This window comes from Scylla paramamosain, chromosome 2 (assembly GCF_035594125.1).
Source record: "Scylla paramamosain isolate STU-SP2022 chromosome 2, ASM3559412v1, whole genome shotgun sequence".
NCBI classification, from domain to species: Eukaryota; Metazoa; Arthropoda; class Malacostraca; order Decapoda; family Portunidae; genus Scylla; species Scylla paramamosain.
The window spans coordinates 4,536,722-4,559,161 of NC_087152.1; the positions used below are offsets into that span (position 1 = coordinate 4,536,722).

Consider the following 22,440-nt stretch of genomic DNA (forward strand, 5'->3'; position numbering starts at 1 on the left):
TAATTTGACATTTAGACCATATAGTATATGCACAACAACAAATTGCAGCAAGACTAAAGCAAGTACATTTAGGATATTTCATTATCCAGAATTGCCTTATAGTGAAAGTACCTGGTCTTACTTATTTAAAAAGCATTCAAATAAAAGTTAAGTTTTTAGTAAAATTTTGTCAGTTCAGATAAAAGTTCAGTTTTTTGTAAAATTTTGTCAGTTCAGTTGTTGCTGGGCAGTTAATAATTATCATCCAGTGTGAACTACTCAGTTCTCCTCCTATAAATAGATAGGTATACCTCTGTATATGATACTATCAATAAAAGCAAATAAAAAAAATTACTATTAATTTTGATCCTAATTAGTTTTCATCCTGGCATGAATGAATAGTTGATCTAGCAGTGTCATCCCTCTCCATAAAGGACTTGTGATGGAGGTATACTTGTGTGTGTCGACATAACAAATTTGGCATTCTAAACTGAGGTAGAGTGAAATATGAAGTTGACAAAAAAAAAAAAAAAAGACCTTGGAGGAGGGGGAAAAATAGCTAGCTACAAAGTTTAAAAATAGTGACATCATAAAATATGGAGGCTGAAAGGGAGGATGTACAGAGAAGAACAGATGGAACTTCATGCAAGTAACCTTTACTAATCTCAAGAAGTTCTTCATGGGAATTGACAGTAGTATCATTTTCCATCTCAATTTTCAATATTTATGTAGGATTGCTTATTCTCACCACTTTCCTCCATAATGCCCTTTTTGAATACTTCTCTAATCAGGCCTTTTGTTTCTGTAATCATCTTTTATGCAGTTCCTCCACCTATTCTTCAGTCTGATTTACATCCTCCTTCCATCCACCCATTGTTCTTCTACCTGGCGAACAATGAAATGATTAGCTCCTTAATTATTGGGGCAGAGCAAACTTACTATTGTTCAATGCCTCAAACCCACAATTCCTCCATCTATCAACTCGTGAATGTCCCGCGTGGTCCAAGCCGACAAAATTTCGCACATTCTGACAAATCTCGCTGTACTAGACTCCATACGTTTTTTTTTTTTTTTTTTTTTTTCAGGACCATCCAACCGTCTGAATCATCACCGCTCTCCACTAATCCCTTTTTCTTTAGTCCCTTTCTCTACTAAACTCTGAAACTCCCTGCCTACTTCTGCATTTCATCCTCCCTGTGACGAACTCTCTCGAAAGCGAGATTTGAAGACATTTATCCTGTTATTTGATTTTTGTTTGGCATCGCTTCGGGAAATGGCACTCGCGATCCTTTTTCTTCATTTTTTTTTTTCTTGGCCTAGGCCTCTTATATAAAAGAAAAGTTCTTATGAAAGCCCCAACCCTGATTCACTAACTGTTAGCGTTACATTAATGCCCCGCGCCACACAGCTTTGGATGCACAATTTTGGTATAACTTTTTTCTGAGTGGAGCTACCTGTTTGCTTGATGTAGTTAGTACCAGCGGCACTGTAACCAATAAGAGGGCGCAAACCTCTTTACCACAAGGTAGTGTTCCACCATGAAACAGTCTGCTTAGGGCTCCCCGTGACCTTTGCTTTCTTACCAACATTGCTTGGCATAATGCAACTATCCTCCAGACACTCTTGGCACCACTCATAGTTACCTATAACTACGTAATTTAGCTGGCTTCCTTGGAACTTACCTTAAACAACTGCTAGAACGGCTGCAAATCGTCCGGCGTCCACCTCCACTGGCTTCCTACAACGAATGACTGCAAGGCGGAATGGTTCGATCTTTCGTGTTTCGACCTGTGACTGATACTGGTTACGGAGCTTCGTTATGAAATTATAGAAGTCACCTCCAGTTACAGCTTACACTATAACCCATACTTTTCCGTATATATATACATGTAAGCTGCAGGATATAAAGCCGTAAACTGGGGTGGTAAGCTCTCATATTGTGCGTAGAGACAGGTAACCCGGCTCATCGGGAACGCACGGCATCAAAGCTTCATGCTGGGGATCACTAAGGAGCGGGTTAATTCAAAACAAGGTTGTGCTTCTGAACATTCGTTTATTTACATGAGTATACGTTATATTACTTGGCTTTACTACTTTATCTTTGGCTGTGTATGTTATTGAGAGAGAGAGAGAGAGAGAGAGAGAGAGAGAGAGAGAGAGACTGATTGACTTTATATCATTACCACTATCCAAATTATCACTGTCACACCACAATAAATAGGGATTTGTGTAAAAATACCAAGTCAATTAACATCACGATTGAAAAGACAACATGACTACCCAAGGCTAACCAGCGGACGAGGCTATAGGTCATTACCGGTATAGCCATGTTCACGTGTCCTTAAGTGGTTCATTAAATTACTTTGCCAAGATCTGAGAAACGAAGCATCTTCAGTAAGGAAGAAAATGCTGAATGAAAAAAAGTCTGAGGTAAGAGAAGAACAATAGGTGAACATGCATAATGAAAATGTAAGTGAACGGTAATTGGTATAACCTTATCATTCACAGAGTGGATACATGTGTGCATACAAGGCTGGAGAACTAATCTGGACTGACCTCTTCATAACGCGCAATACATGCAAACGAGCCGTTTTCATGACATACGGTATATAATTAAAAAAAATAAAAAGCCATTCTTGGTGTCACGAACGATCCAACGATTCAATGCTGACTGAAAGAGAAGGACAGTAACGGAGTCAAAGGATACACGGAAAAGAAGAGAGGAGTGAAATGAAATAGAAGACGAAGAATTGTTCATATCTTTAAATTGTTGTTAAATGGGTATCAATAATGATCACTGTTTGTCAGCACACCTTGCCGCGTCGTAGCTATTCCGGTGGTAGCTGCAGTGATGTAATGGTTGAACTATCACTGATGACCGTGCATTATTACCTTTGATGACAAGCTTTGGCATTAACTTTTAACTATTACCAGCTGGATTGCTCAATTACCATGATGCATTTGTTGTATCTTCCTTGTATTCTTAAGTCTCCTGTTGATACCTTCAAAGACTAAGCATTTAATGTAAAAAGAAAAAAAAATGGCGCTTGGAGACACCCAAGCAGCTCTATAAATTATTTAATACAAGAAGAGCAAACCTGCAGCTCAGCCAGTGCCACAGATTATTTGGTAACGATTAAAAGGGTTCCTGGATGAACAGAGCGTGAATGGCGAGGCTATCCAGTCATTGTCATGCAAATAAATAATTATCCTACATCCAAACGAACAATAGCATTAAATGAGTAATTAAATTACCAACACAACGTTCCTTCTAAATGATATTTCCACATCTCATTATAGTATATAAAATAAACATCCAAAATATGTACATTTTTTTTTTCTGTCATGCATTATTACACATCGGACATCAAACTGTTGTAGGCAACCACAGCACTGGGGTAATGCCAGCGTGGTGCTTCTGACTGTGGTGTGACAGTGACTCGGAGAACACAGTGCAGGGGAACTCATTTCAGTTTGTCTTTGGCGGCTGGAACATCTCCCCTTAAACACACACACACACACACACACTCACACATGCACAGGAAGAGATTCAACATGTGGTAAAAATTAAATCAGGTCATACTTGTAAGATATCTAAAATAGTGCTTAATTGTACGAGAGCGTGCCAGTAAAACTTTACATTTCGGGGTAGTGGCAAACATTTCTTCAGCCTAACAAATCCCTGTTTACATGTACATGTATACAAGCATGATACATCAATTACACGAACAAATAGTTGTTACTAATTGTTATGTCAGTCACAAGATATACATTGTTCAGCTGTGATTCCCGATACGTTACCTTTTTTTGGCTCCCACACCAAAATACTGCGTATATTTTCTGTGGCCCATTGCATACTTAATCCTTATATGGAGAGATTTGATTCACACTGGCAGTAATAACTGATGCTATGATAATGGTAACTAAAAAAAAAAAAAGTTAACACACAATATATTTCTATATATCGATATGAAATTTCCGGTAAAAAAAAAAAAAAAAAAACGTGATTTAAGCTATACCTGCGTCACCGTCATAGCCTGGCGGGCTGAAGTGCCTGCCACACGTGCCTCACATCAAGCTGTTTGGTGAGGCTGAGGGTTGTTCACTCTTTGCTGACGACCAACACTCAGTGGTCTCATCTTTAGGACACCTCCTCTTCCTGGGACTTTACATGACTGTGGCTGCCAGCGCCACTATACAGATCTGAAATATTACGCAGTGAAATCTTAGTCAAGAGGGAAAAGTATATGATACGTAATCAGTTACATAATAAATTATTTTTCAGTGTGTGTGTGTGTGTGTGTGTGTGTGTGTGTGTGTGTGTGTGTGTGTGTGTGTGTGTTCATGGGGCCAAAATCAAAGGTTTGGATTATGGAGAAGTTGAATCGGTGGTTGAATAAACTAAGCGTTTCTTGCTTCCTATTTTTCAGGCTGCTGCTCACTGGCAAGAGCATTCTATGTTATTTTCTTTCCTTTTTCATTCACGTCGCATTGCTGCATACGGATGCTTAGTGTTTTTTAGAACAGTTCGTCCGTCGGTTTGTCATGTTTTCACAACAATGAGATTGAATTCAAAGATAAAACTAACATCCTTAAACATAAATAGCTAATATTATACATGATACTAACGTTATAAACTAGTAAAATTAACTCCATTAAAAGTTACCAGCAAAAGTATAATTTAAGAAAATTAACGTCTGACGTATCGATTCCTTCTCAGACTGTCCTCCTGAATGAATCGAGAGTGTAAGTGAGAAGTTTCAGAGCCACACGATGTAAATCGTTTATCAAGATATTTCATGCAGGATTGTCGAATACAGGTGACAAGTGTATAGTGCATCAATGTCAATGTATTTTCTGTTCATCCACTTTACATGTTCCAAAATGGATGTCGTGGTATATACTCGTATATGGCAACAAGTAAAGAGAGCACTATAAACAACATGCACTACTTATCGCCACTAATTTATAAATAAACTTCTGTGACTTACTTGAAAACATTACTGTGATTTAGGAGTTCTGTGCAAATTATTAGATGAGTTTTGTGATCGTTTTATCTGCGGAGAGACGATCGCAGCCCTATTGTCTGCGGACATCTGAGAAGGCAGGCTCTTGCTAGGAGTGTAGAGACTGTTGTACGAGGTGTTGGCTGTGTGGTTCAGTGAGCTGGGCTGGTGATGGGTGCTGGGGGTCTTGGGTAGGCCATGGTTGCCTGTTTCTGCACGGAAGGACCCAGCCGCCATGCTCTGCTACCATGAAAGAAAGCACCGGGAAATGGAACGGCATTACTGAAGGTACGCATACGATCAAAGAAATACAGTAATTTGTTGCGTAATAGAATAGTACTGAGCGAGAGGTAAAGAGAGTGTGAAACAAGAAATTAAGGACATCACATACACACCTAGATAGGTACAGACTCTCTCATTAAATATTAATTTTAATTTGATGTCGAACGATGATATTTCCTGATAAACGGAATAACGGTGAAGTTACTGTATATTTTTTATTTTATTTCTTTATTTTTTTATGTGCTACCATATTCAGTATCATTATAAGGGTTTTAAACTTTGATGTAATAAGCAGCAAAACTACTCGAGTGTAACTTTTACCCTTAGCTGGGCAACAAGAGCCCTCTGCTGTTCGTCCTTGATCTCAGGACAGGCGCCTTCAGTAAAGCTCCTGCACTTGGGGAGGGTGCTTGGGTCCTGCTCTGTTCCCTTGAGAGAATCACCGTTGCGCCTCAGGAGCTGCTGCACGAGGTCCGGGAGGTCCACTGAGCTCTGGGACTGTTGTTGCAGCTGCTGAAGGAGGCTCATCACTCGCTGCACGTTAGGCTTATTTGTCTTGGGCTGGCTGGGCGTTTGGTCTTGGGGCAGCAGCGGGACATCCGAGGCCAGCTTGTGATGAAAGGACAAGTACGTACATAGTTAAGTGAGAAGAATTTGTTTCTATTGCTGGCTTTCATTACCAGTCTGTGGTGAAGTGAACGCAGGGAAGCCATAGAACGCCTGACTTCTGATCTCTCTAAAATTTCTGATTGGGGCAGAGCAAACTTGGTATTGTTCAGTGCCTCAAAAATTCAATTCCTTCATCTATCAACTCGACACAACCTTCCAGACAACTATCCCCTCTTCTTCACTGACACTCAACTGTCCCCCTCTTCTGCACTGAACATCCTCGGTCTCTCCTTTACTTATAATCTAAACTGGAAACTTCACATCTCATCTCTAACTAAAACAGCTTCTATGAAGTTAGACGTTCTGAGACGTCTCCGCCAGTTTTTCTCACCTCCCAGCTGCTAACTCTGTATCGGGGCCTTATCCGTCCATGTATGGAGTATGCTTCACATGTCTTGGGGGGAGGGGGTTCCACACATACCGCTCTTCTAGACAGGGTGGAATCAAAAAGCTTTTCATCTCATCAATTCCTCTCCTCTAACTCACTGTCTTCAGCCTCTTTCTCATTGCCGCACTGTTGCATCTCTTGCTATCTTTTACCGCTATTTTCATGCTGACTGCTCTTCTGATCTCACTAACTGCATGCTCCCCTTCTTCCCGAGGCCTCACTGCACTATTCTGTCTACCTCTCTAATGCAAGAGTTAACCAGTATTCTCAATCATTCATCCCTTTCTTTGGTAAACTCTGGAACTCCCTGCCTGCTTCTGTATTTCCACCTCCCTATGACTTGAACTCCTTCAAGAGGAGGTTTCAAGACATCCTTCAGTTTTTGACTACCGCTTTGGACCCTATTCGGGGACCGGCATCTCAGTGTTTTTATTTATTTATTTATTTATTTATTTTTTTTTTTTTTTTGCCTTGGCCAGTGTCTCCCTTACATAAAAAAAGAAAAAAAATCCATGAGTGAGATGGTGCTTGGAATTTGTTTAACATATATTTATGAAGGATGCCTACAAATGTACACGTACTGCATACACACTTCTTACCGGGTTGCTAATTAATCTCTCATCCTTTTCTATCAATTGTCACTAAATAACGAGAGTATTACACTGTTTCGTCCACTCTTACTTGTCTTATATGACATAATGTATGAATATTTCAGAGGCTTCTATTTGTTTCTTTACTCAATTATTATTACCTTTTCTTTGCACTAGAAGTTCAACCTGAGGAGACTAGTGCTGCAGATCATATTACATTTGTGCCTCTAATACAATTAGCTCATTAAAAGTTCAACATCCTCCCCTGAGCCTTAACTTGTGGAAGATGTCACGTGAATTTTATTACCTTGAGTGGCTCAGTGTCTTCCCCATCAAAGTTTCCCCGCACCACCCGTGCCCGCAAGTCTGTCTTCTTCACTGCTTGGCTCGGGGATGCCTTGGCCTCCTGGACTACTTGGGGCTGCCCTGCGAACTGGTCAGAGCTAGTCTTCTGGGAGCCTGTTATGCCCACCTTTCTGTTTTGAACATGGTGTAAGAGTGCATGTATTAATAGAAAAACTAAGGATGCTATGGCAGTGCATGTAGGAAATGTGGTGAGGAATGTAATAGTGTGGTAACAATCTTTGAGATTCTTTGCTTTAGGATCATTACAAGTACAGTATTTCTGACCTGTATAACTGTGACCTTGGGAAATATCTTTTAAGTAAATATTCATAATATAAATAAAATCAAATGAATTAAAAGAAAGTTAATAAATTCACACATTAATATATACTCCTTCACTTAATATAATAAGAACAAATAAGAAGGTAAGTTAGCAGTGTTGCAATCTGGAGTTTGAGACAACACAGGTCCCTGAGACAAGTGTGCTGCTACTCTACCTGACTCTGTCAAAGGTCTGGGAGGGAGGGCAGTGCTTGGTGGAGGAGCTCCAGTCCACGCCCACCCCTGCCTGCCACCCTACACCCTTCTGTCTTACCAGAGGGCCTGCTAAGGTTGAGTCAAGCTCATTCCCTTCATCTGAATCACTGGCAAAAGAAATAAACATAAAACAAAATGCACACAATAAAACAAGAATTAAAAAACTAAGTTTTAAAAAAATGTAAAAACACTTTCTGCAAAGAAACATTGCCAACAACAACAAAAATACTAGTAATGATAATAATAATAATAATAATAATAATAATAATAATAATAATAATAATAATAATAATAATAATAATAATAATAATAATAATAAGTAATAATAATAATAATAAAAAACAATAATAATAAAACATAATAAAAAAGAAGAATAATAATAACTATGATACTGTTACCAATAATAATGAAAAAACGTAATAATAATAATAATAATAATAATAATAATGATAATAATAATAATAATAATAATAATAATAATAATTATTATTATTATTTTTATTATAATAATAATTATTATTATTATAATAGTAATAATAACCTATATAACCCATTTTATTTTTTTACCGTGTGTGTGTGTGTGTGTGTGTGTGTGTGAAGTGAACGGTCTAACGGAGCAGCGAGAGAGAGAGAGAGAGAGAGAGAGAGAGAGAGAGAGAGAGAGAGAGAGAGAGAGAGAGAGAGAGAGAGAGAGCATGAAAACCTAAGTAATCATCTCTGTGGACTTTCAAAAACATTCCTTATGAGAGTGCAGTGCTTCAAAACATGATCGCAGTCTTACCTTCACCGCGGGAGAATGAGGGAGGTAGAGGAAGGACTCGGGGATCAACAGACACCTTCACTCACCTGTTGGAGTTGTTGGTGGTCGTGCCCATGGAGGTGGTGCGGGTGTCTTTGGAGGACTTACGCTTCCTCCACGGCGTCCCCACCAGCGTCTCCCACACGGACTCCAACACCTGCCAACACACACACACACACACACACAAAGTCGTTACGGTGCATATTTACGCTAAACTCTACGGAAGGATTCTTATGTGTTTAAAGGCGAGAGAGAGAGAGAGAGAGAGAGAGAGTCATGAAATGCGAGTACAAAGATATTTTAACGAATAATGACAGACAAAATAATATAAAAAAGACACCATACTTATTAACGAAGAAACGCCTTTACTTGACATATCACTGCACAATTATCGTATATAATATTCACTCCCCTTTCAAAACACATGAATTGTCGGTGCAGTGTTGAAAGACTACACGGCTTTCATCCCTCACCTTTCTCTTCATGTCAAACCCGAGGAAGATGAAGGCTCCCTGCAGGCCGTTGAAGACCGTGAAGATGTACCAGCAGAAGGAGAGGTCCGAAAAGGCGGCAATGAACCCCGTCACCCAAGACACGCCCTGGATCACCGCCAGCTTCATGTACAGGATCAGACGCAGCCGATCCTTCTTGCTCCTGCGCCCCTGAAGAGTGACGCGAACCCTTTACTGCTAATTCTCCACAGGTAAGTTGCCTCGTGAATGTTTTATCCATACCCTAGATTCCTCAGAGGTTATTATCCCATCCCATATACGAGATTTTAAATTTGGTTAGCTTGGGAGTGAAATTCATCATTAGGGAATTGTTTTAGATTAGATTTTTCTTGAGTGAAGTTTACGGATTTACTGTTCATACTTTCTGAAATCTTAAAGTAAGGTAAGTATTCAAATTATAGTATAAGAACACACACACACACACACACACACACACACACACACACTTAAAGGACAATCCAATGAGAAAACGTAGGTCTAATTACCATCCTACGTCATATTTCATCAATCAAATCATCAATCAAATCACTCCGTTTTTTGACATGTCACAGTCGCAGCGGGAACAATAACTTGGGGACTGACCTGCATACCCTCCTTCGGGCCTGTCTTCTGCTCCGCCCTGCTATTCTTCTCATTCCTGGCACCCTTGACACTCTGGGAGCGGGTACTGGCGTACTTGGCTGCCTGCACCTGCTTGTAAATACCCCGGGCGGTCACCAGGAAGAGCAAGGTATTCTCCAGCACGATGGCGCCCTGAGGCAAGAGGAAGAAGAGAGCCAGACCATAGCGGCTGTTTATCCAGCAGAGATCTGTGGCGTACCGCGGGCGGTAATCTGGCAGGATGTCCATGAAGTCAAAGATGAGGGCGAGGGCAACCACCACGGCAGGGACGCTCCAAGCATAGAGGGAGTATAAGACAAAGGTGCGGTTCCCTGCCGGGTCTCCGCGATACACTTGGCTGTTGAATGTGCGGCACACGTCCACGCTCATCACGTTCATCCAGCAGAAGGCGGCCAGCCAGAAGAAGTGAAGCGCTGAGGAAATGAAGACACACAGGCCGCGGTGCTCGGTGGCTTTCATCCCCGTCAGGAAGAGAAGGTAGGCCAGGAAGAGGCAGCAACTGAGACAAAAAAGGTTCTTTCCCGGGAGGTTCCTGTAGCGAGGCACCAGCATGTAGATGATGATGTGCAGGCCCAGACCCACCAGCGAAATGACTATCGTAACGAGGGTGAGCAGCTGGTGCAGCAGCGTGAAGCTCGCAAAGTAGTCGTCATAGTCGTTACAGATGAGCACATCCCCTTCACTCAACATCTCATACTCGCCCTGCTCGTACACGCGCTTGGTGGCATTGACAAACACTGAGCCGTCACTACGTGGTATGTACTCCGACTCTGATAGGTTGATCTTTCGACACGAATCATCCAGCAGGGTGGAATTCCGTAAGACAGCGAGGGCAGCCGGATCTCTGACGCACACACCTTTTTCCAGTTTGTACAGCTGTCCACAGAACACTTTTCTGCAGGCGAAATGGATGGGGTCCCACAATTCGTTCGTCGCGTCACAGGAGGTATTGCGGAAATCCATCAGTACAGAGAAGACGGGGGGCAAGTACATGGACCTGCTGCCGTTCAAGGACGAGCACACATTGAAGTCATAAGGATCTAAGCATTGGAACTGGCCCGATGACATGTTGACGAAGTTGCATTTGGCGCAGTGAAGGTTTTTGTAGAGGGTGGTGCGGCTGCCGCCCACCGTGTGCAGCACCAGCTGGGAGTAACGGTGGCACTTCTCCACGTCCAGGGGATCCGGCCAGTCAGGGTGACAGTGCCGCATCTGCCAGCATGGAGATCTTCAATGTGTGTATGTGTGTGTGTGTGTGTGTTTCACCTGAGACAGTATGCAGGTGTCCAGGTTCACTTTTAATTAATCCCCCTGAGCACTAGTGTGACCTCCGTGATAAATGAACTGTGGGGGGCACTGCACGATGTTCGTAACGTGCTAATTCCATAATGAAAATACCATCCCCTCTTTCTTTTGCTTTGATATCCTACTACATACTACTTACTCTTTTGACTTTGTATTGCATGTCCTATTTTTATTTATTTTTTTACTTATTTTATTAGTAAGAATGTGATACAACGCTGTTTATCCTCTCCGCACATTACTGTGTGAAATATATCGTCCATTTCATTACGCACTCAGCCCTGAGAGTTCCTTCCCCTTGGCGTGTTGTGGCGGGCCGTGCTGCTCACGTCATTTCGCGAGGGACCGCGGGATGGACTCATTAAGTTATTCATACTCACCGAAACGCCCTAACTCACTCTTGGAGGTACGCAAAGATTAAATAAATAAATAAATAAACAAATAAATAAATAAATAAATAAATAAATAAATATAAAAAAATACACATAAACAAACTACCTTACAAGCACGCTCATTGTAACAGAATCTTGGATCGAATGCGTCCATCACGATGCTCACCATTGCTCACTTCACTGAGAGGGACAGGCGCATGACACCCTACAAACAAACCACCACTCAGCGACACTGCCCACCTGTCTGCGCTCCTCCACCTGTCCCGCAGCGTGTGAGTTCCTTATCGGGTCTTCACCAAGATTAGTGGTCATAGTATTAAAACAGTAACCACCATTTCTCCTCGCGTATTCTGTCTGGCTCGATGAAAGGAAAATATTTGTGTTCCCGCCCGGGGTCGAACCGGGGACCTTGCGCGTGTGAGGCGCACGTGATAACCACTACACTACGGAAACTTGACATATGAAGGCGAAATGTGCATAATTACTGAGTGTGTGTGTGTGTGTGTGTGTGTGTGTGTGTGTGTGTGTGTGTGTGTGTGTATGTGTGTGGAGACAACGAACAATTCTGCACAAGACAAGAGGTGAGGATGTGACAAGAGGGAGGGCGTGGCAAGACTCTCACCTGCTGCATGCAATGCGACCTTCTGCCCAGCAGGCGAGGGTTGCACCCGGACTTCGGATACAGGCACAGCCGCCCGCCGTATTTCTCCGCAAACTTCTCTGGGTTAATGAACTCCGCCACCTGCCAGAAAACGAAGGGATGAAGAAAGATGTGCCAACTACAGGAATGGACACGAACGTTGCTGCATAAGTTTATCCACATCATTGCATCAACCCTTCCATCTACTCATCCAATCAGCAGTGGAGGAAAATGCCACTCTCACTTCCACAAAGCTTACAATTTGTCGACGAAGTTTCAGTACTCCGACTTGGCAACACTATCAACTGTCAGGCTTTACAAGAGGACTGTCAGCAGATCAAAACTTTAAGAGTGAGGGAAAAGGCAAAACACAACGGAAACTAATGAAGAAGGTTACTTGACTTAATAAAAATCACCTTCATTCTTCGATTTCACTAGAGAACTATTCCCGCTTCACTCTATTTCTCCCTTTTAATTACACATTCATTAGTTATTCCGTATAAGTGCAGAGATTTCTTTCATTCCCTCCCTTCCTTCTTTTCATAACAATATATCCTGTCCCTCCCATTCATCTCCTCTCTTTAACCCGTCTATTCTTCTTTTCTAAGTAGCCGTTCACTCTTCATTCCTTATCCCTGCATCGCTTTCTTTCACTCCCTCCCTTCCTTTCTTTCCACTTCCTCCTTTCATAACCATATTTTCTTTCCCTCCCATCGACTTGCTGTCTTCAACCCACGCCAACACACATTCCACCTCACTACTACACTACCACATACGTACACCCCTCTAGTCTACGTCATCTGTCCCACCTTCTCCTCTCGCCTTACCTCCAGCGAGCATGTGTGGTGCTCTCGGTGAATGCTGTGACGCTCGTCCTCCTCATTCCGGTACACATAGCGGTCCAGCATGAGGGACCCGGGGCGGTACACGGCCTTGCTCATAAATTCCTGCATGGTGAACTCTTTCTTGATCTGATGGTGAAGTGATCGGATGGTGAGATAGATAGATAGATAGATAGATAGATAGAGAGACAGATAGACGGATGGATGGATGGACAGACAGACTGTTTTATTATATGGACATAAAAAAAAAAAAACTTTAAGACTGAGAACTTCGCAAAAAACAAACATGAAAACTAATGGAATAGGTAGATAATTACCTGACACTCTTCTTGTACCATTCTTTACAACATAACACTACAATTTGAACCAACTGTATCTCGCCTCTCCCTGCAACATAGTGACGCGAAAAAGAAACCAAGGGGGAAGAAAACAACATACATCACCGTGAAGAAGAAAAACAAGAGCGAATACCAACTGAACCCCCCCTTACTCACCTCAGTTGTCCTGCAGTTGATGTTGACCCTGTGAACGTGAAGACTGGAAGCGTCGTTGTTGCAGACGGCGCAGTGGTAGTTGGCGTAGGTAGTGTTGGTGAGCCTGGAGGTGACGCTGAGGTCCAGGATGTAAGTGTATTCCTCCGGGGGCACCTGCGAGGGAAGAGACAGACAGGCGAAGGGACAGAAGGTGGAGTGGTGGAAGGTGTTGTGAGGTTATGTAAAGGTGGGATGGTTTTGGGGAGGGAGAAGAGGGGTGGGTGATGTAAGGAGGAGAATGTGGATAAGGGTGTGGAGGAATGGGTGGAGATAGAGAGAATAGTATGAAAAGATGGGAAGTGTGTGTGTGTGTGTGAGAGAGAGAGAGAGAGAGAGAGAGAGAGAGAGAGAGAGAGAGAGAGAGAGAGAGAGAGAGAGAGAGAGAGAGAGAGAGAGAGAGAGAGAGAGAGATGGTGCATATTAGTACAACTGAAACAATTATCATCGTTATTATTAACATCATTATCATTATTATTACTACAACAACAACAACAACAACAACAACAACTACTACTACTACTACCATCATCTTACTTTAACACTACCACTACCACCACCAACAACCACCCCAACACAGCACCAGTACAAATAACAACAACAACAACAGCCACACCACACCCTCACCTCACCTCACCACACACTGATCATGACTCACGCACGCCAAACAGAAGTTTCCTCACAAACAACCCTCGCCAAATGCCCACACCTAGCAGCGCTCCAACTAGCGAACTCCAAAGGGCAAGCCACCCACCACCCCGAGAATAACCATGTGTGTGTGTGTGTGTGTGTGTTTACCTTCTGGGTGCACAGGCGCTCCACTGGATGGTCTCTGTACTCCGCCAGGCAGGACTCCACCATCAGAAGGCCCTGATAGTCCTGTAACGGAAAGAAACAGTAGATGAAGCAGGGTTTGATCGCATTACATTAAATTTCGAGCACAAGCGAGGTTTCAAGTGTGAGGTCGTAAAAGATAGCAAAGAAAATAAATATATAGAAAATGGAGGAGATGCTGAAATTATCCAGAGCTGCAACTAAATCAAAGTAAGTCTAATAATTTTTTTTTTTTTTTCGTTTTGTGAAAGGAAACACTGAGTAAACCAAGGCCTGTATTCTGAAACACATTATTTCAAGGGGCACAGAGATGAGTTAACGGGTTCTCATGATGCTTTTCACCCGTTCACGGTATAGAAGGCTCGTTAAACTGCCACTAGAAACATGAAAACGCTCTTAAAAATCTCATTTATATCCATTAGAGTCTGTTCCATGTTAAAGAAATAAGACGGCGAAACGATTCAACACACGGCAGTAAGGCACGTATTCTGAAACGCTTCGCTCTCTCACCAAGACTACTTTCAAATGCCAGATATGATTAGACGGGTTCTCAAGAGTGTTTCTCCTGTTAAAGCACAAAACTTGTTAATCTACCACCACAACCATAAAAAAAGGAGGAGTTTTGTTAATCTATCACTACAACCATACAAAAAGGAGAAATTTTGATAATCTGCCACTACAACCATGAAAAAGGCGTTAAAAATCCGTGTCACTTCAACTATAGCCTTTTTAATATAGTGGAGATGCGGCCACAAGTGTTTCAGAAAATGAACCTAAACAGACAAGGCTGCAGAAGATAATGAAGAGAAAAGGCGCATTTGATGTTCAGATGAGTGAGCTATTTGTGGGCTGCAAATGAGGGGATGATGAGAAGGGAGGAGATGGGAGGGTTACCTGGGTGGTTCGTGGAAACATGGGGAGGAAGCAAGGAAGGAGGTAAGGAGGTAAGATGCATGAGCCGGGATGGCGAGAAAGAAGAGAGAGGACGAGAGTTTACAGTACGGTGAAGGGAGATGAATGAAAGAAGCAGAGATGGGTGAAAAGACGAGGAAGGGAAGGAAGAGGAAGGAGGGAAGTTTACTAAAAATGGGGGGAAGTATACGAGTAAAGCTTAGGAACACTGACCGGAAGAAGCTAATCTAATTTTGGTTCTCCTTATTTGGTAATATGGCAGTGCAATTCCACATATGAATTTCTATGCGATTTAGATGAAATTCACTGGACTTCATGACATCACAACTCGGGGCAACTGCATATTTCTTCCAGTGATGTATCTTGTTTCATTCTTGCTTTCACGTGACCCATAGTGTAGATGCAAGTGACTTACAGCATTAACTCCTTCACTGCGTTATGCAACACTTCACAACACTAAAAAACACGGTACAGGAACTTCATATACATCTACAAGAAATGAGAATAAGTAAAAGAATAGCTCTTTCAATTTGTAGGCAATATAAGATTTAGGGATGGCCGTGGAACAAGAAAAGGTCTTTAGAACGATCTGTGATTAATGAAAGATGTGCTGCGTTCTGGTGGAAGGGTTAATAATGACGCAGGGAACAGAAATAAGTGCTGGTACAGTCATGGGCAGAAGTTATGTAACCTACCTCTCTGACTTAATGTGTCTAGCGTGTTTCCTTCTATTTCAAGTGCTCTGATCTGCTAACATTCCTAATAAAGCCTGGGAAGTAATTAAATGCCAGCAGATCAGAGGACAAGAGTTGGTGGTGGAAAGCCTCACACACAGAAGTGACAGTGGAAGGTCTCAAGTGTGTTATGACTGTACCGTCACTCTGCCAGCAAGACTTTAGTAAGATGTGAGTTATAAGTCCCTCTATCGGCGTTTTGTTGTTTCCCGTTTAGTCGTGTCTGAGATGTCACGAAAGAAAACGAGAGAAAGAAGGATAATATACGTCTGCCCGTACTAAGAGACTTGAAGGTGCAGGAGAGCTTAGCGAGAATGCCCTTCAGTTTTGCAAAATAATTTAATCATGTTACACGCAGGGAAATTGAAAGAACATATTTTTTACAAGCAGTTCAACCTTTCTTCACTGTACCGTCCTCTTCCCCAGCCACCTTCCCGTTCCCATAAACAGTTCAGTCTCTCTTCAGCCATTCCCTGTTCCAACACACTCACCCAGGGCCGGAGTCTCCTGCAGTTGTAGCGGCCGGTGCCTTCCTCCCGGCCGTCACCCCAGTCCGCCTGAGCCTTGTCCCTGCAGCAGTCGCCGTAGAGTACACACTCATCGTCACACGCACACGGTCTGCAACACATACACACACACGCACAGGTCAATGGGGGGAGACCGTCTGCCTCACGACACACTATACTCATTGACCTATTCTGACCTTCTTTTCTTCAGCAATCATCGTGTGAGGTATTACAGACTGCCGTACTTCAGACACACACAGCAAAAACAGTAACACGACGAAAAGATCACATGTACATTAAATAAAGTATCTAAAGCAATTCTGTGTTTTGGTTGGCGGCAGGTCCTTCCATAAATCAAGTACGTACGGGTAATGAACAGCGAATAAAAGGACTGGTTGATCAATTTAATCCTCTAACGGTCACGGTAATCTCCTTAAGGTTAACTGAATATCATAGCACAAGTATATAATTCCAAAACGCAACATCGACAGCAGAAGGAACGATGGCGTAGTTTAAACTTGATAGTGCCTGTTGTCATATTTTCACTCAGTAATATCATCTGCTGTTTGTAAAATGAAGTATCAAGTATCACGTCACTAACAGTCACAGAGTTAAAGGTGAGGATAAATCAAGCCAAGTCCTCACAAGCATCTTTTACCCACAATCGGTCGTCCAGACACTCACCTGCACACCTGGGGCACCAGCTGCTGGGGGGTGGTGGCGTTGGAGGTGTGCCAGCAGGTCGAGCTCTCCGTAGGGCAGTTCTTATCTTTTGACATCATCTCCATTTCCTGCCACATGTCTTCCCATGGCACCACAGGGTATTCCAGGCCCCAGCGGCTCTCTGTCTGCAGGCTCAAGGGCACCAGCATCACCAGCACCACGCACACGACACTCGGGGAGCAGTGTCTTGCCCTTCTGACTTGTGAAAGCATGGCGGCTGGCGGTGGGGAAGTCCTTACCACGGCACCTGAGAGCGTCTGTAACAAAACGTCTTGGTTATGTAATATATCATAGCACATACAGCAGCACTGCCTGCCGAAGGAGCACTACCTTGTTATGGTGAAAAAAAACAACTCTGTCCTAATAACATACTGGGTTATAAAAGATACGTCATCCCGAATACAGTAAAGCAGAAAGAGACAAGTTAACTGGACCACGTTGACTCTTTGACTCCTAATGACACTTTCACCACATCTGCGTAACCTTAGACAAAGTGCAGGCCAAAATAAAGCAGCAGACACTAGAAGGTTTTAACTACTCCATTATCACCTCCCTTTGCTGTCAATTATGTCTTTTGAAATTAAACTCTAAACTTACAACGCAGCAACACAGTATTTTCATTCATTCATACCGTAGGACTCAAAGGGTTACAGGTCAAGAAAAAGAGCTATTCACAGGTGGTGGGTGGAATTGATGACCACCAAGAAGAAATAAATCATAACAGGAGGAGAGCGAGTGGCGGTGTCATTGTCTGGCACGGGAACAGCAGGGCCAGACGGGCGCACCTGTCCATTAGCTAGCACAGGTATTGGCGTGGTGGATGGGTGAGGAACGCCAGGGTGAGGGGATATAAAGCTGTATTTTCAAGGTCTCTCTCTCTCTCTCTCTCTGCTTTACTGTTTAATTGATTCCTTTGATTGTCTTTCATCCAAGGTCTGCCCTTCTAACATAAAACACTTAAAAACGGTAAATCACAATAAAACAATAAGAGGCAATACAATAAACTCACTTAAAATTCTATAAATAAAGGAGGGTAATGTTATCTTGTTTCTGCTAGGTGGTCATATTCCTGTGCAGTCATCACAGGGATGTAAAGGGTATGTTCTTATTTGAAATTCACTTGTATTCCCTTGTATTCGTGTGTATGGGGTGAGTATGGGACGAGGTGACACGTAACAGGGCGACGAAACACAAACAAGGCAGGTGGCGAAGTGGCGCATGAGGGGAAGGGGAGGGGGAGGTAAAGAGTACACAGGCGAGGCGGTGACGGTGGAGGGGGAGGGGAGGCAGCCACGATCAGAATGAGGTCCAAGTGAAGGTGTCAACGAAGGCGACAGGCGGCAGGAGGCCCTTGTCCGTGTGATGAAGCCGAGATGGCAGGTTTGTCAATATTTGCACGTCATTATTGCCGCTGAAGACAAATGACGAGGAGCGTCTGGCGTGTCTCGCTGGCACTGAGGGTGTGGCGAGGGCGTGGCGGGCCCCTGGTGTTTGTCCGTCACACACACACACACACACACACACACACACACACACACACACAGGCCCGTATTCTGAAACACTTCTGGGCTGCGCCTCCACTACTTTCAAAGGCTCTAGTTGAAGTTACACGGGTTTTAATCTACGGATGTTTATTTTACAATTCTAGTGAGAGATTAACAAAATTTCTACTCGTACACTAGAAACAGGAGAACCACTCTTAAGAACCTGGTTAATCATCTCTGTGGCCTTTGAAAACTGTCGTGTTGAGAGTGCATGTCGTTTCTGAGTATGGGACACACACACACACACACACACACACACACACACACACACACACACACACACACACACACACACACACACACACCAATTAACAGGCGTCCTTCGTCATCGCACACCGTCCTCAAGGTTTGCGCTTCAAGGTGTGTCAACAATACGAGGGAGAGCAAGAAGGATACAATGTCCAAACCTTGTGACCCTCTAACCTCGACAACCCCTCCAGTGACGGGCCTCGCTCCCGTGTCTTGCCTGCTGCGGTAAACACGATATACGCAGGTAGGCCAAAAGCAAATACAAGAATCAATAAGTATGTGACAATTAGTGTACATATGGACATGGGAGAGCCCTAGAAGAAAATAGTGATAATAAGAATATGAAGGAGGAGGAGGAGGAGGAGGAGGAGGAGGAGGAGGAGGAGGAGGAGGAGGAGGAGAAGGAGGTGGAGAAGGAGACGAAGAACAGCTCAATAAACATGCGTACGTAAAAGAAAAAAATACGTTCTAAAAATCGGTAAAAAATATAACGACCTTTTAAAATTAACTCTCTCTCTCTCTCTCTCTCTCTCTCTCTCTCTCTCTCTCTCTCTCTCTCTCTCTCTCTCTCTAGCCTTATCAACGAATTTCTTAAGACTTCCTGATTTAAATTCTTTCCTCCTTTCCCGCCCTCTTCAGTCAGACGCCTACAGCTTCCCGGTCCCCGCTCCCCTTCACACTACGCTATTAGTATTTTCTCAGTAGCGGGAATCCCCAAGTGGCGCTGAAGGCTTCCAAGAGACAAAAGAGGATCGCACATCACGTCACTCAAGCGCATTTGTCTCATTTTTCACAACAACAGTCAGTTAAAGCATCAGACGCCTTACCGCTGCATATTATATTAAGTTATTATCATAAATACACATTCTGAGTGATGTAATTGGGGATGTGACCTTCAGATGACGTCACACGAGGCCGCTGGGATCAAACTGGAGGAGATGCTTGTCTGTGGCGTAAAGGGGAGGTGAATGAATACAGGACTGGAAGAAGGAAGGATATACTCGTAATTGAGAATGGAAGGATAAAGGAGTGGGTGGAGGAAGAGAGAGAAGGTCGAATGGAAAAATACATGCAAATAGATACATGAAGGGAGGAAGGAAAGATTGAACTGAGAAAACGAGAAGAGGAGAGAAGGAGGATGGAATGGAGAAATAGACGAACGGAAGAATAGAAGGATTAAATGGAGGGATAGAAGGAAGAAAGTCTTGCATTGAGGAAAGGAGAGAGAGAGAGAGAGAGAGAGAGAGAGAGAGAGAGAGAGAGAGAGAGAGAGAGAGAGAGAGAGAGAGAGAGAGAGAGAGAGAGAGAGAGAGAGAGAGAGAGAGAGAGAGAGAGGACTAAATGGAAAAATTGAGAGTTGGAAAATGAATGAAAGAAAGGAAGCAATGAGGAAGGACTGTATGAAGAAAAAGAATAAAAAAAGAGAAAGGACTGAATTAAAAAAAATAATAAATAAATAACATAGGAACAAAATCAAGGGCTCCACCGTGACAGGAAGAGAGCAAACAGAGACCCAAACGATGCCTTATCTCTAAACTTTTCAGCAGACTCTCATGGAAATTCCTGTGGTTTTCAAAGGTGTGATTCACGATTCCGGAGACAGTTTCACAAGACTACAGCATCGTCATTAGGGAAAAGACACCCATGGGAACCGGTCTAATCATCTCTGTGACCTTTGGAAATACAAGAAGTGCTTCTGAGAAAACAAAGGTTTCATAATGCGGGTTCATATTACAAAACGCTCTGTGAAGAATGCTATGGGGCGGAGAAAATGAAGGCCTATTTCAGAATCACTTGTAGGTGACTTTTCTCTGCAGACTGTGAGGAGAAGGGTGTTTTTTTTTTTTTTTTTATAATGAGGGATCCAGGAAAAAAAAATTAAATGCTATTTCAGAATCTCTAGTAGCTGACTTCCTTTTACAGACTGTGAGGGGCTTCTTGGTAACCTGGCCCTGAGTCTTGATTCCTAGACCCCTCACGAGGTTCAGTAGCATCACCAAGTGCTAAGTCACTAAGCCAACAACCACAGCAGCCTTCAGCCCGCCGCCGAGACAGCTGCCGCCAGACGCCGCCGAAAAAAAAAAAAAAGAAAAAAGAAGAAAGAAAAAGAAAAAAAAAACCCTTTAAGGGCAACTACAAAAAAAAAAAAAGTCTCAGTTTGTATATACAGAGAGAGAGAGAGAGAGAGAGAGAGAGAGAGAGAGAGAGAGAGAGAGAGAGAGAGCAACTAAATTTCCGAGAACATTGGCTCACTTTATAGTTTGTGTTCGGAGAGGTAAGAGCGTCAATTACTAAACTAAGTCACGTTAGCTTCGCAGAGAGAGAGAGAGAGAGAGAGAGAGAGAACACTTTATTTATATATTTATAGAGGTGTTTCAAGGTGACGGTCATAACACTTAACGCTGAAAACACACACACACACACACACACACACACACACACACACACGTTTAAAAAAAAAATATCGAGGCTTGTTATTTTTTTTATTTATTTTTTTAATCAAAGAAGACTTGTACAGCTGGATTTATATGTAGTGTGTATATGTAGCATGTACTATATGTATATGAATGCCGAATTAAAGATATATAATTTACTAATAACGAAACGAACGGTGATAACGATGCGCGTGACGAAGATAACGATCCCGATTCTGCTTTTCACGATAACGATGCGAGTTTCCACAATAACGATGCCATGCCGCTTTTCCACGATAACGATACGATTTCAGTTTCTACGATAGCGATGCGATTCCACGATAGCGATGCGATTCCACGATAGCGATGCGATTCCACGATAACGATGCGATCCACGATAACGATGCGATTCCACGATAGCGATGCGATTCCACGATAGCGATGCGATTCCACGATAACGATGCGATTCCACGATAACGATGCGATTCCACGATAGCGATGCGATTCCACGATAACGATGCGATTCCACGATAGCGATGCGATTCCACGATAGCGATGCGATTCCACGATAGCGATGCGATTCCACGATAGCGATGCGATTCCACGATAACGATGCGATTCCACGATAGCGATGCGATTCCACGATAGCGATGCGATTCCACGATAGCGATGCGATTCCACGATAACGATGCGATTCCACGATAGCGATGCGATTCCACGATAGCGATGCGATTCCACGATAGCGATGCGATTCCACGATAGCGATGCGATTCCACGATAGCGATACGAGTTTCCACGATAATGATGCGATTCCACGATAGCGATGCGATTCCACGATAGCGATGCGATTCCACGATAGCGATGCGATTCCACGATAGCGATGCGATTCCACGATAACGATGCGATTCCACGATAACGATGCGATTCCACGATAGCGATGCGATTCCACGATAACGATGCGATTCCACGATAGCGATGCGATTCCACGATAGCAATGCGATTCCACGATAACGATGCGATTCCACGATAGCGATGCGATTCCACGATAGCGATGCGATTCCACGATAGCGATGCGATTCCACGATAGCGA

The 22,440-nt window shown here is 43.1% G+C and overlaps 1 protein-coding gene and 1 non-coding gene across 5 annotated transcripts in view; both read right to left on the reverse strand.

The window, feature by feature from the left end:
* Positions 1-2,018: 2,018 nt before the first annotated feature.
* LOC135108765 (cadherin EGF LAG seven-pass G-type receptor 1-like) overlaps positions 2,019-22,440 on the reverse strand; it is a 40,231-nt gene continuing 19,809 nt past the window's right edge. The window contains exons 2-15 of one of the 4 annotated variants that reach the window (XM_064019833.1): positions 17,105-17,400; positions 16,406-16,532; positions 14,233-14,313; positions 13,399-13,551; positions 12,890-13,033; positions 12,045-12,164; positions 9,690-10,940; positions 9,069-9,257; positions 8,643-8,752; positions 7,757-7,903; positions 7,222-7,390; positions 5,589-5,876; positions 4,971-5,225; positions 2,019-4,182 (exon numbers count right to left, since the gene is read on the reverse strand). In XM_064019833.1, the coding sequence (XP_063875903.1) occupies positions 4,980-5,225; positions 5,589-5,876; positions 7,222-7,390; positions 7,757-7,903; positions 8,643-8,752; positions 9,069-9,257; positions 9,690-10,940; positions 12,045-12,164; positions 12,890-13,033; positions 13,399-13,551; positions 14,233-14,313; positions 16,406-16,532; positions 17,105-17,355 (3,276 nt within the window). In that variant the 5' untranslated portion in view covers positions 17,356-17,400 and the 3' untranslated portion in view covers positions 2,019-4,182; positions 4,971-4,979. Of the gene's footprint in view, positions 4,183-4,970; positions 5,229-5,588; positions 5,877-7,221; positions 7,391-7,756; positions 7,904-8,642; positions 8,753-9,068; positions 9,258-9,689; positions 10,941-12,044; positions 12,165-12,889; positions 13,034-13,398; positions 13,552-14,061; positions 14,173-14,232; positions 14,314-16,405; positions 16,533-17,104; positions 17,401-22,440 lie in introns of those variants that run through there. The other 3 variants (XM_064019832.1, XM_064019834.1, XM_064019836.1) reach the window with 3 other exon arrangements.
* On the reverse strand, positions 11,803-11,875 carry Trnav-cac (transfer RNA valine (anticodon CAC)). The gene has a single exon. It is a non-coding gene; the product is annotated as a tRNA-Val (tRNA).